The 12,699-nt window shown below is 35.0% G+C and overlaps 1 protein-coding gene across 1 annotated transcript in view; it reads left to right on the forward strand.

The window, feature by feature from the left end:
- The window catches only part of ADAMTS12 (ADAM metallopeptidase with thrombospondin type 1 motif 12), a 482,021-nt gene that overhangs the window by 267,493 nt on the left and 201,829 nt on the right, over positions 1–12,699 (forward strand). The window contains 1 exon segment of the mRNA XM_051969545.1: positions 6,780–6,904. Within this exon segment, the coding sequence (XP_051825505.1) occupies positions 6,780–6,904 (125 nt within the window).

Below are 12,699 nucleotides of genomic sequence, written 5' to 3' on the forward strand. Positions count from 1 at the left end.
TTCCACTGATTCACCATTCTGTTTCTTAACCAGGACCAGATAGTTTTGATGATTACTGCTTAATAATGTAGTTTGAGATCTGGTATTGCTAGGCCATCTTCCTTTGAATTTTTTTCCATTAATTCCCTTGATATTCTTGACCCTTTGTTCTTCCAGATTAATTTTGCTATTATTTTTATTTTTTCTAGCTATATCAGATAAGTCAAAGGACTTGCCAAAGGTCACATAACCAGAAAGAACCAGAACCAGAAGAGAACCATTTCTGGTTCTAGAGAAACCAGTTAGAACAGTCAGTCAGTGTTTTATATTAATAGAGACTTATGAAATACTTTCTCTCTCCACCCCTAGAGTCAAAATTATATTATTTTATTTTAAAAGCATTTCCCCTCAATTACTTATGAAGACAATTTTAGCATTCATTTAAAAATAATAGCTTTTTATTCTCAAAATATATGCAAAGAGAGTTTTCAATATTCACTGTTAAAAAACCTTGTGTTCCAAATTTTTTCTCTCTCCCTTCCCTCACCCTCTCCTCTAGACAGCAAGTAATCCAATATATGTTAAACTTGTGCAGTTCTTCTATACATACTTCCACAGTTATCATGCTGCACAAGAAAAATTAGATCAAAAAGAAAAAAAATGAGAAAGAAAACAAAAAACAAGCCAACAACAACAAAAAGATGAAAATACTATATTGTGAACCACATTCAGTTCCCACAGTCCTCTTTCTTAATGCAGATGGTTTTCCCCATCACAAGTCTATTAGAATTGGCCTGAATCACCTCATTGTTGAAAAGAGCCAAGTCTGTCAGAATTGATTGTTGCATAATCTTGCTGTTTCTGTGTACAATGTTCTCCTGGTTCTACTCACTTCATTCAATATCAGTTCATGTAAGTCTCTCTAGGTCTTTCTGAAATCATCCTACTGATCATTTCTTATAGAACAATAATATTCCATAGCAGTAATATACCATAACTTATTTAGCAATCCACTCAATTTCCAGTTCCTTGCCACTACAAAAAGGGCATTAACATTCATTTTTACAAAATTTTGAGTTCCAGTTTTTATCTCCAACCTCTATTACCTCCCTTCTTCTAAAAATAACAATTTGATATAGGTTATACATGTGCTATCATGTAGAACATATTTCCATATTAATCACAGTTGTGAAAGAAAAAACAGATTAAAAGGAAAAATCCACGAAAAAGAACAAAGTGAGTGAAAAAATATGCTTTGATGTTTATTCAGAGTTCTTCAATTCTTTATCTGGATATGAATAGCATTTTTATGATTCCTTTGTATTTGTTTTGAATCACCATGCTGCTAAGAGCTGACTCATTCATAATTAATGTTGCTGATATTGTGTATAATGTTTTCTTGATTCTGCTCATTTCACTTGCTCTCAGTTTGTATAAATATTTCCAGGTTTTTTTGAAATCTGTTCATCATTTTTTATTTCATAATAATATTTCATTACATTCATATACCATGGCTTGTTCAGCTATTCCCTGATCGATGGGCATCCTCTCAATTTAGAATATTTTGCCAACATGAAAAGGGCTGCTATAAATATATTTGTGCATATATATCCTTTCCTCTTTTTAATGATCTCTTTGGGACACAGACTAAATATGGTATTGGTCAAAAGAAATATGGGATATATAGTTAGAAAATCCACCCCAAATGTTTATATGGATTATTTGTACCTAACCAATGGTAGTACATTCCAAGCTCATATTGATCTGAACCACCACAGTTAAGAAAAACTGTAATTTGTTTCTAACATAGTGATGTTATTTGGTCCTCTTTTATAATGGAGGAAAACTAGCATGATATTGCTAGATCAGAGGATATACAGTTTTGTTAGCCTCTGGGCAAAGTCCAAAATTGCTCTGCAGCTTATTTTTTTAATTAGATTTTTTTTCAAAAGTGTAACTAATGTTTATAGTGGTCATTGGTTGGAAATTCCTTTGGGCTAGTCCAGAGAGTTGCTTTTTTCTTTTTTCTTTTTTTTATTACTACACCTTGTCTTTTTCTTGTCAATCATCTTGCTTGCTGCTACCACCTCTTTTCATATTTCCCTGAATGTCTTCTTTCATTTTCATATATATATATCTGTAATGTCAAGACATTTCCTCCTCTCATAATGTAGTTTCAGCTTCTTAGACCTTTACTTTTGAGATACTGCTCCTCTCTAGGGCTGATTTTCTCCAACGGTAGTTTTCGTTCATTATTCCTATTTTTTCCTATTAATAAGCCAGGGAAGTCAGTAGAAGGAAGTAAGGAAGCAAAACATTCCAAGCATGAAGGATAGCCAATGAAAAGACATAGAGTTATATGTACAAAAAATATTTATGGCAGCCTTTTTTTTTTTAACTGAACAATGTACTGTATATGAATGTAATGGAGTACTGTTGTGCCATTAGAAAAGATAAAAGAGAAAGTTTCAAAAACTGAGATTTGTATAAATGAATGCAGAGCAAGGTGAGCAGAATCAGGAGAATAATTTATAGCTTAACAAAAAACATTGTTAAAAGAAGAAGCATAAAATTGTTTTAACATGTAATTGGAGAGAAAATAAGATTTTTTTTTTTTTTAATGAACAATGTTGAAAGATTTAGGAACTCTGATCAACATAATTGGGTAATTTCAAAAGGCTGTTGATGAAGAATGCTTCCCACTTACTGACCAAGAGGTGATGGACTAAATACACAGAATGAGATACACATTTTTGTATATGGCCAGTGTGGGAATTAATTTTGCTCATATATGCGTATTTGTTACAAGAAGAAATATGAAATATGGCTGTTGCTTGGGGAATAGCAGCCAGCATTTTGGGAGTGTTCTTTACACATATCATTTGATCTTGCAGTAAGGAACTGCTATTATTCCCTTTTTTTATAGATAGGGAAACTGAGCTGGGAATGGTTCAGTAATTTATTCAACTGATACAACACCTAATAAGTGTTTGAGGATGTATTGGAAATCTATTCTTCCTTACTCTAATTGCCAGCCCTATATCTTCTGCTTCAGAAGAGGCTAAATTTGCTTCTCTATCCCAGGGAAAAATTCTTCAAGAAAACTTGAGACATGTTGCCCTGTTCTATTAATTGATTAACTTGATTGGGTAGCTAATCTCAATGCCTTCAGACCATCCCCATAGATCATCTTCAGAAAGAACAGAGAGGGTAGGGAGAATGACTAATAGCAGGAAGAACACTATAATATGTTTTCGTCTATGTAAATTATTTCTGATACACAGTTCTTTCCTCCTACAGAACTATCTTTATTTATTTATTTTTTTTGTATTTGCCCTAGGGAAGGCAGCCTGTAATTGGAAGAAATATAGCTGGGAATAGAATAGAGATTAAGGGTTAAAATGATGTGGGGGCTGGAGAGAGATTTTTTTAAACAACCCCAGGGAATCAGCAATTCCATCGAGCTTGTTGCTCAGTAGTTTTGGCTATGGTGTACTTTGTTCAGGAATGGGGTGAGGGAGGAGGCTGGCAGATTCGTCTGCTTGGAACATAGCCTTCCTGAGCTTTGTAGGAAGCCTACTACTTCATAAATTAAAAAAAAAAAGAATAAGGATTTTATTTTATTTTATTTTTATAATAACTTTTTATTGACAGAACCCATGCCAGGGTAATTTTTTTACATTAAGCCTTGCACTCACTTTTGTTCTGATTTTTCCCCTCCCTCCCTCCACCCCCTCCTCCAGATGGCAAGCAGTCCTATACATGTTAAATATGTTGCAGTATATCCTAGATACAATATATGTGTTCAGAACCGAACAGTCCTCTTGTTGCACAGGGAGAATTGGAAGAATAAGGATTTAAAAGAAAAGAAATGAGGTCATATTTTGAAGCCTCAGCAAGATTGCTCTTACTATGTCATTTCTGAATACCAGTCAGTCTCACTACCCCCATCCTTAACCCCTTCCATAATTAACACCCCCCTCCAACCCCAATGCCCATCAGCTTTGCAATCATTTAGCTGACAGCATAATTAATTACTGTGTCAGTTTAGTTTGCAGATAGATAGTTGATGATAGATTCTATGGTAAAATCCTGTTCAAGTTTGTCCTGGCTGACAGCTATTGCTTTACCCCATGCATACTCAGTTCACTTAGATCCCCCAAAAAAGAAGGGAGAAAGGAAACAAACATTTATTAAGTGTGTACTCTGTGCCAGGCACTATGCTAAGTGCTCTACACATATTATGTCATCTTATCCTCACAACAAGATATATATATCTTGTATTTAAATTAAGGCCAGTCAGCAGAAGACAAACCAAACTCTTCAGGAGTGACATACTTTCTGTCCTCTGTTCTCTGTAGAGTATCTCATCATTTATCATTTTTTGCTGAATTTGGTCCAATATTTTAAATGCCCAGAAATAAACAGTCCAAAAGACACTATAGGCTCTTTAAGCCTAAGTCTTCCCAGTGTTTCTACAAGATAAAATTTTCATTTCATAGTTGAACTGTTTCATAGTTGAAGAAACTATGGCAGATACAGGTTAATGATTTTTCAAATGACATCCAGCTGGTGTCTGAGATCAAATTTAAATCCAGGTTTTTCTGGGGGCAGCTAGGTGGCGCAGGGGATTGAGCACCAGCTTTCAAGTCAGGAGGACTCCAGTTCAAATCTGACCGCAGACACTTAATACTTCCTATCTGTGTAACCCTGGGCAAGTCACTTAAACCCAATTGCCTCAGAGGAAAAATTAATAAAAAATAAATAAATTTAGGTCTTCCTGATTTTGGGCCCTGAACTTATCTAAGGTAAAAAAGGGCTTAGAAAAAATAAATAAAAAGTAAATAAATTCAAGTCTTCTTGATTTTGGGTCCTGAGCTCTATCCAAGATAATAAGGGTTTAGATCAGAGATTTCAGAAAGTATTCACCTCCCATGAATATAATCCATTCTTTACTTGTAATGGCTCTGTGCAAACCCTCAGAAGGTTACTCTTGCAGAATCAGCTTAACCAAGCAAAAGATACCCTGGAGCTTAGTGTGATCTACAAAAGTGTAAATTCTTTGAGGGAAGAGAGTTTTGTTTTGTATTCTCAGAGGAAAAAAAGACGTTCCTGGATTGAACGTCTACCTCTTATACTTCCTATCTGTTTGATTCTGAGCAAATTATTTCACTTCGGGCTTTCAGTTTCATCATCCATAAAACGAAGGGTTTAACGGATGTATTGTTGATGGAGTTACGAACTGATCTAGCCATTCTGGAGAGCAATTTGGAACTATGCTCAAAAGGCTAGCAAACTGGGCATACCTTTTGATCCACCAGTATCTCTACTGGTTTGTATTTCAAAGAAATCATAAAAAGGGACAAGGACCCACATGTGTACAAATATTTGTGGCAGCCCTATTTGTAGTGGCTAGAAACTGGAAAACGAATGGATGCCCATCAATTGGAGAATGGCTGAATAAATTATGGTATATGAATGTTATGGAGTATTATTGTTCTGTAAGAAATGACCAGCTGGAAGATTTTAGAGAGGCCTGAAGAGACTTACATGAACTAGTGCTGAGTGAAGGGAGAAGAACTAGGAGAATATTGTATAGAGTAACAGCAAGATTATGTGATGATCAATTATGATAGATTTAGCTCTTCTCAGCAATACATTGATCCAAGGCAATTCCAATATACTTGGGAAAGAAAATTCCATCCATATCCAGAGAGAAAAGTTTGCTTACAATGAAGATCAAAGAAGTTCTGTTAAGCATAAGAAAGTAATAAATAAGCAACTCATGCATGAAAATAGTGAAGCACCAGGAAATTACAGTCCAAGATTTCTTTAGAAAAGCAGCTCTTTCTTGTGTATATAAGCTTGGATCCTCAGATTAATAAACAGATTTCTTTGCTGAAGCATCTGTCTGTCCTATATCATACTTTATCCTTGACAAGGCCCTTGAGTTGGTCTCTAGGTGAGTATGAAGTGCCTATTAATGAGACACTAAGCTAGGCTTTAGGGATATAAAGATAAGAAAAAAAATCATAAACAAAAATTCTATCAGAGCAGTCCCAGAATTATAGGAATCCCTAAGGAGTAAACCTCTATCCCAATATATTTATCTTCTAATTAATAAAAATCAGCAAAGAGATCCTTTCTGAAATGGATGTTTGATGGAAGAAGGTGAGAAAGAAGAAGAAAAAAACAGAAAATCAATTGCAATTAGTCTTGGGAAATTTCTGTCTTTAGTGATATTTTCTTTTCTTTTTTCTTCCAAGGCTGTTTTGTCCCAATGCTAATTTCGCCTTTATGTATATAGTAGAAGGAGTATGGGTTAGAGGATCAAAGATTTGGGGTCAAATTTAGACTCTGTCATTTATTACCTATGTGAATTTGATCAAATTAAATGATTTGTTAAATGAGAGGACTGAACTTGATCAATTGTTTTTTTTTTTTTTCCTTTCTAAATAATTTTTTATTGATAGAACCCATGCCAGGGTAAATTTTTTTTTTTTACATTATCCCTTGCACTCACTTCTTGAACTAGATGAATTGTAAGATACTTCCTTGCTCCAAATTTTATGAGCCTTTGCCCCTTAATTCTGTTAGTGGAATGGCAGAGAAGAAGAGCAAAGAGTTAAGCATAGATGTTGTTATCCTTGCTTGCTAAGCTATTGTTTATGTTCTGGAGGAGTCCTTCTCCCCCAAGCCAAAATCTAGCTCTGTAGTGAAACTCCTGGAAACATTGAGAGTATAATAGACTGCTAGTCCCATGGCCACCTCATGTTAATCCTTTGTTTTTCTGTCTCCAGCAAGGATTGAAAATAGTTCACCATGCAGACAAGACGCTGGCCAGCTTCTGCAAGTGGCAGAAAAGCATCAATCCTAAGAGTGACCTCAACCCTGCCCATCATGATGTGGCTGTCCTCCTAACCAGGTATTGCCAAAACTGGAAAACCCTCCTGGATGGAGAGCTGGGGGATACCTGCAGGAAGGAAGGACATGTGTAGAATCTGAGAAATGAGCAGGGCTTTGTCCATTCTTCTATTTCTTGGAGGCTACTTTTTTGATATTTCCAATTACTATACTAATGGATGGAGCAAAATAATATGAGTCATCCAGAATCATGGATGATACAAAAGGTTTATTTGAAATGCCTGACATGAGTTTGGGGAGTGCATTTGGAGCAGCTGAGTGCAGTGGAAAGCTTTCTGAGATTGAAATAAAGGATTTGGTTTTGAATCCCATATCTGCCAATTACTATACTTTAGGAAATAACTTCACTCTTTAAGGTCTCAGTTGTCTCATCTGTAAAATGAGGGTATTGGACTAATTGATCTCAGAGGTCTCTTCAAGTATAATACTATGAACATATAATTTTCCTTCCTAATATGTTTTTCTTATGTAAATCATCAAGGAAGTTCCATTTGGTTGATGGAGGAAGAGAAAGTGCTGAATGTCCAAAGAATCCAGATTCTTTTTAACTTTTCTAAAGTCAGTAACAGAATACAAATTATGTTTTTGAATATTTTCTGCCACAGTCAGTTCACGCAGAATTGCTTGTTGATCAAGGCTGCCTATGGCTTTTCCCCTGAATGCACCAAGATTGACTTCTCAGGAGCATTGTAGGGTATGAAGGAGCAGACTACTGGAGATGTGGGGAACTGGAAGCAGAATAAATGCTTAGAATGAAGAAACATCTTTTGAATAACTCTATTCTTAATGTACAGAGGGAATGTGGAAGGCAGCGTAGCATAGCTAAAAGTCTTTCATAGTGTAGATTCTTTGGTGACCTTTGTTATAATCCACATACATGTGTATGTATGTATGTATGTATATGCATATGTACATATACATACATGTGCAAAGGTATGTGTATGTTAAATCTGCATTTGTCCTGGACCTACTATTGGAAATGTTCAAATAAAGTCTCTGCTTTACCATTAATTCTCATGAAATCTCCTTAGGAGGGTGGCAAAAAAGGGAAGGAGGCTGTTCTAATGATTTGAGTTCATAGATCTGGAACTACCAAGTCTAATTCCATCAATATGTAGATAAAAAAAACTGTGATATAGTTATCTATATCTAGAGATGGTAATTGATTCCACATGGTCACATAGTGATTAAGTGTTCTAAGTGGGACTTGTACCTAGGTTCTCCTAAGTCCTTATGTAGCACCTGACTCCCCTTTCCCTTACCTTCTAAATATAACTCTTATACATTATTTTTTTTTTTAAATTGCCACTATATTTCATGACAAAGGATTTGGTAGAAAGAATATTAGTTAGAAAGTTCTTTGAAGGCAGAAATTATTTTTGTTTTTTTGTACCCAGCAACTAGTACATAATAGGTATCTAATAAATACTTATTGATAGATAGATTAACTAATCTTGAGTAGTAATACCTGGGTTTAAGTCTACTCTTCACTTACTACAGGATGTTTACTATTTTCTAGGAAAGCAATATTGTCTTGTGACTTGTAATAAAATACTTTCACCATCTTTTTTAGTCCAGTTCAAAGAACATAAAAGTGCTGTTGATTTATTGGAGTTGTAGGAGGGAAGTCTGTGCCATTGTTCTAACATAATGAGATGATGACACTGCGGTTTTAGAATCTGAAACGGGAGAAGGAAGCCTATAAAAATCACAGCCATCACCAGGATGACATCTATGACCCAACAAAACTCCACTTCCTCCCTATAAAATATAGTTTAATCAGGACTATGGAGATCCACCAATGGGGAACAAAACTGGAAGGTGGGGAGGAGGTTCTAGCAGATCTAGAATTTCTGGAGGAAGGAAGTTTTCCTAAACCTTCCATATTTAAGAGGATCACATTTGGTTAATTATGGGATAGAGTAGTTTCTTCCTTGTCTTATTCATTCAGGTCCTGGAAGACAATTAATACAAAGGCACAGAGATAGGAAGTGGGAATACCATGTATGAAGAAGTTTGGTTAGATCATTAAGTCTGAGAAGGGAAATGAGGCACAAAAAATTTGATGTGTTAGAATGGGGTCAGATTGTCAAGGGCATTAAAAGCTAAACAGTGGAACTTATAATTGATCTTAAAGATAATGGGAGATTCATTTGAGTTTATGAATTGATTGCGGGAGTGACAGTATTAGACTGGCACTTTAAAATCACTTAGGCACTCTATGGGAGCTGAACTGAAGAGGGAAGACACTTAAGACAGGGAAGCCAATTAGGAAGCTGTTATTCCAATAATCCAATCAAGAGGTTATGAGGATCTAAATCAGGGCAGTGGCTATGTGATCAGAAAAGGATGCATGAGATTCTGGCAAGTTTGAGGGCTGATTAGATATGTGGGTTAAAAGAAAGTGGGAAGTCATAGATGATGTGAAAGTTGTGAAACTGAAGAAATAGGAGAATGATAGTGCTGTCAACATAATTGGGTAACTTCAAGAGGGAGAAAAATTTCACCAGAAAGATAAATTCAGTTTTAGACATGCTGAGTTTGAGATGATGAGGGGACACTCAGTTAGAAATATTCAATAAGTAGTTGGAAATGAGAAGTGGATCTTAAGAAAGACACTATGGTTGGGTATATAAATGTTAAAGTTATCGGTATGAAAAATAATTAAAACTATAGGAGCTGATGAGGTCAACTCATGAGAGAGTTTAAAGGGAAAAAAAAACAGAATGTGTGGAAAAAAAGAGAACTCTGAACAGATCCTTTACTATACCAACAGTTAGGAGGTGTGATATGGAAGATAAATTGTCAAAGGAAATGGAGAAGTAGTTGTCAGATACCTAGAAAGAAAAAAAACCAAAAACCAAAAATGCTACACAAAAACCAGGAAGGAGAGAATATCCAGGAATGTGGTCAGCAATATCAGATGCTACATAGTGGTCAAAGGATGAGAACTGAGAAAAGATCATGGATGTGATCATAGATATAGTAAGAGATTAGCAATAACTTTGGAAGGAATTATTTTAGCTCATTAATGAGTTTAGAAGCCAGATTGCAAAGTGTTTAGAAATGGGCATGAGTCCAGAAAGAAGAAATAGTGGATGTAAATCACTTTATTCCTAGGACTTTGGTTGTGAAAGCATGTAGAGACAGGATGATGGTTTGGGAAAATGTTAGAATCTAATGAGGGTTTTATCAGGATGGGGATAACTTAGGTGTGTATGAAGACAGCAGGGAAGAAATCAGTAGATAAGGAGATGAGTTTTGATTAGAAACTAGTAGATAAGACTACAGGTAATTGGATCAAGAAGTGCTAGAAGGCTAATTTTATTTTATTTTTTTAATCCTCTATATACATGAAAATTTATTAGTATCATTTTTACAGTAATAAAGAACATAATAAAGAATTAAAAACAAAATAAGTGACTATACTTTGAGGTGTGTATGTGTGTGTGTGTGTGTGGCTGTTCTTTCCATTTACATTATTGTAGTCATTGTTTTCACTGTAGTATGCTATTTCTTTGGTCCTGCTTATTTCATCAACTCTGTATCAGTTCATACAAGATCTTTTTTTATGATTCTCTTACATTCACATTCTTCATTTCTTTTAGCATGTTCCTTTAAATTAATATAGTATAATTTCTTTAGCCAATCCCAAATTGATGGGCATCTATTTTATCTCTAATTTGTTGCTATCAAAAAAGTGCCATTATAAATATTCTGGTGCATTAGGGGCAATGATTCTCTTCAGGTATATGTTTAGTAGTAGAATAAATTTTTTCACTTTATTTGTATAATTTCAAATTGCTTTCTAAGATAATTGTACTAAATCATATTGTTACCAACAATGCACTAGAGTGTCTTCTGACAATTTTTTTTGTTTAGTTTTGCTAAACCTGTTTTATAACGCTTTCTAATGTTCCTATGCTTTTCACCTTTGCTAGAAAAAAAATTTTTTAAATAACTTTTTATTGACAGGACCCATGCCAGGGTAATTTTTTTACAACATTATCCCTTGCATTCACTTCTGTTCCGATTTTTCCCCTCCCTCCCCCAGACGGTAAGCAGTCTTATACATGTTAAATAGGTTACAGTATATCCTAGATACAATATATGTGTGCACAATCGAACAGTTTTCTTGTTGCACAGGGAGAATTGGATTCAGAAGGTAAAAATAACCCGGGAAGAAAAACAAAAATGCAAGCAGTTTACATTCATTTCCCAGTGTTCTTTCTTTGGGTGTAGCTGCTTCTGTCCATCTTTGATTAGAAGGCTAATTTTAACTGGTGGGCCCAGGACTTAGGTAATATAATCACAAAAAAGAATGTAAGCTCTTTGAAGTATGGGATCATGTCATACAAAGCAGTGTTTTTTTTGGTATTTCTTTGACCCTAATGTACACTATTGAATGCACAATATGTAGTTAGTAAAAATGTGTTGAATTGATTGACCCCCGGATGTATTCATTAGAAAGGTTAATAAATGATTCATTATTACTACCTGTCACCTCCATCTTTACTGGACTCCTGGCTCCTTGGAATGAAATGAAGAAAAAGATTATAGAATCCCACTGGCCAGATAGCTGTTTAGGGTAGGGAGAATGTTTAACTGCTATTCCTACGTGTCCAAAAAGGATTAAAGTGGCCATGGTGTATGACAAAACAAAACACTTTGGAAATTTCAGTGGCAGCTGTTGCCACTAGCAAAGCACGTGTACAGAATCTTTGATACTCTTCTGTAAATAAAAATCTTTGAAATTGGCTCCATTATTCCAGTTATTGCTATAGCTATGGGCTAATGAAAACTGGCAGGATTCCCCCGTGCCAGCATCTTTCTAACAGCACAATTGACATCAAAGTCCAAAAAGCCTATGTAGCCAAAAGCAGTACTCACATAAATCACATGCATTAAGGACTGAGAACTGAAATTCATGATGACTTTGGTGTTTGAGTGAGTCACGTATTGGCAAAGAAAGTTTTCTTGTCCTGAAGACATCCCACAACTTATGTTAGCAGTTTTTGTGAAATCATTTGAATTGATTTAAATGACTTTGCCTCAACAAGTGTGTCAGACATATGTAACTTAATTTTGCCTTTTCCATGAATGGGATGTAGAGGGATGAAGGGAGGACATTTGAAACTGAAAATTCTTTTTCAAATACTTCATGTATTTTTATATTTTTTAAGCTTTTCATTTTTAAGACATATGCATAGGTAGTTTCAACATTCACCTTTGCAAAACCTTGTGTTGCAAATTTTTTTCTCTCTCCCTTCCTCCACTCTCTTTCCCTAGATGGCAAGTAATCCAATATATGTTAAACTTGTGCAATTCACCTATACATATTTCCACAATTATCATGCTGCACATGAAAAATCAGATCAAAAAGGGAAAAAAAATGAGAAAACAAACAAATGCAAGCCAACAATAACAAAAAAGTAAAAATACTATGTTGTGATCCATACTCAGAACTCACAGTCCCCTTTCTGTGTGCAGATGGCTCTTTTCATCACTAAATCACCTTGTTGTGGAGAAGAGCCATGTCCATCAGAATTGATCATCATATAATCTTGTTGGTGCTATGTACAATGTTCTCTTGGTTCCCCTCACTTAGCTTAGTATCAGTTCATATACGTCTCTCCAGGCCTTTTTGATTCCATAACATTCATTTACCATAACCTATTTAGTTATTCTCCAATGGATGGGCATCCACTCAATTTCCAGGAATTGAACATTTTTTAAAAAGAATGTTAAAATGTTTTTACATATAATTGGAAAAATAAAATATTAAATACTTTAAAA

The sequence above is a fragment of the Antechinus flavipes genome, chromosome 1 (genome assembly GCF_016432865.1).
Source record: "Antechinus flavipes isolate AdamAnt ecotype Samford, QLD, Australia chromosome 1, AdamAnt_v2, whole genome shotgun sequence".
NCBI classification, from domain to species: Eukaryota; Metazoa; Chordata; class Mammalia; order Dasyuromorphia; family Dasyuridae; genus Antechinus; species Antechinus flavipes.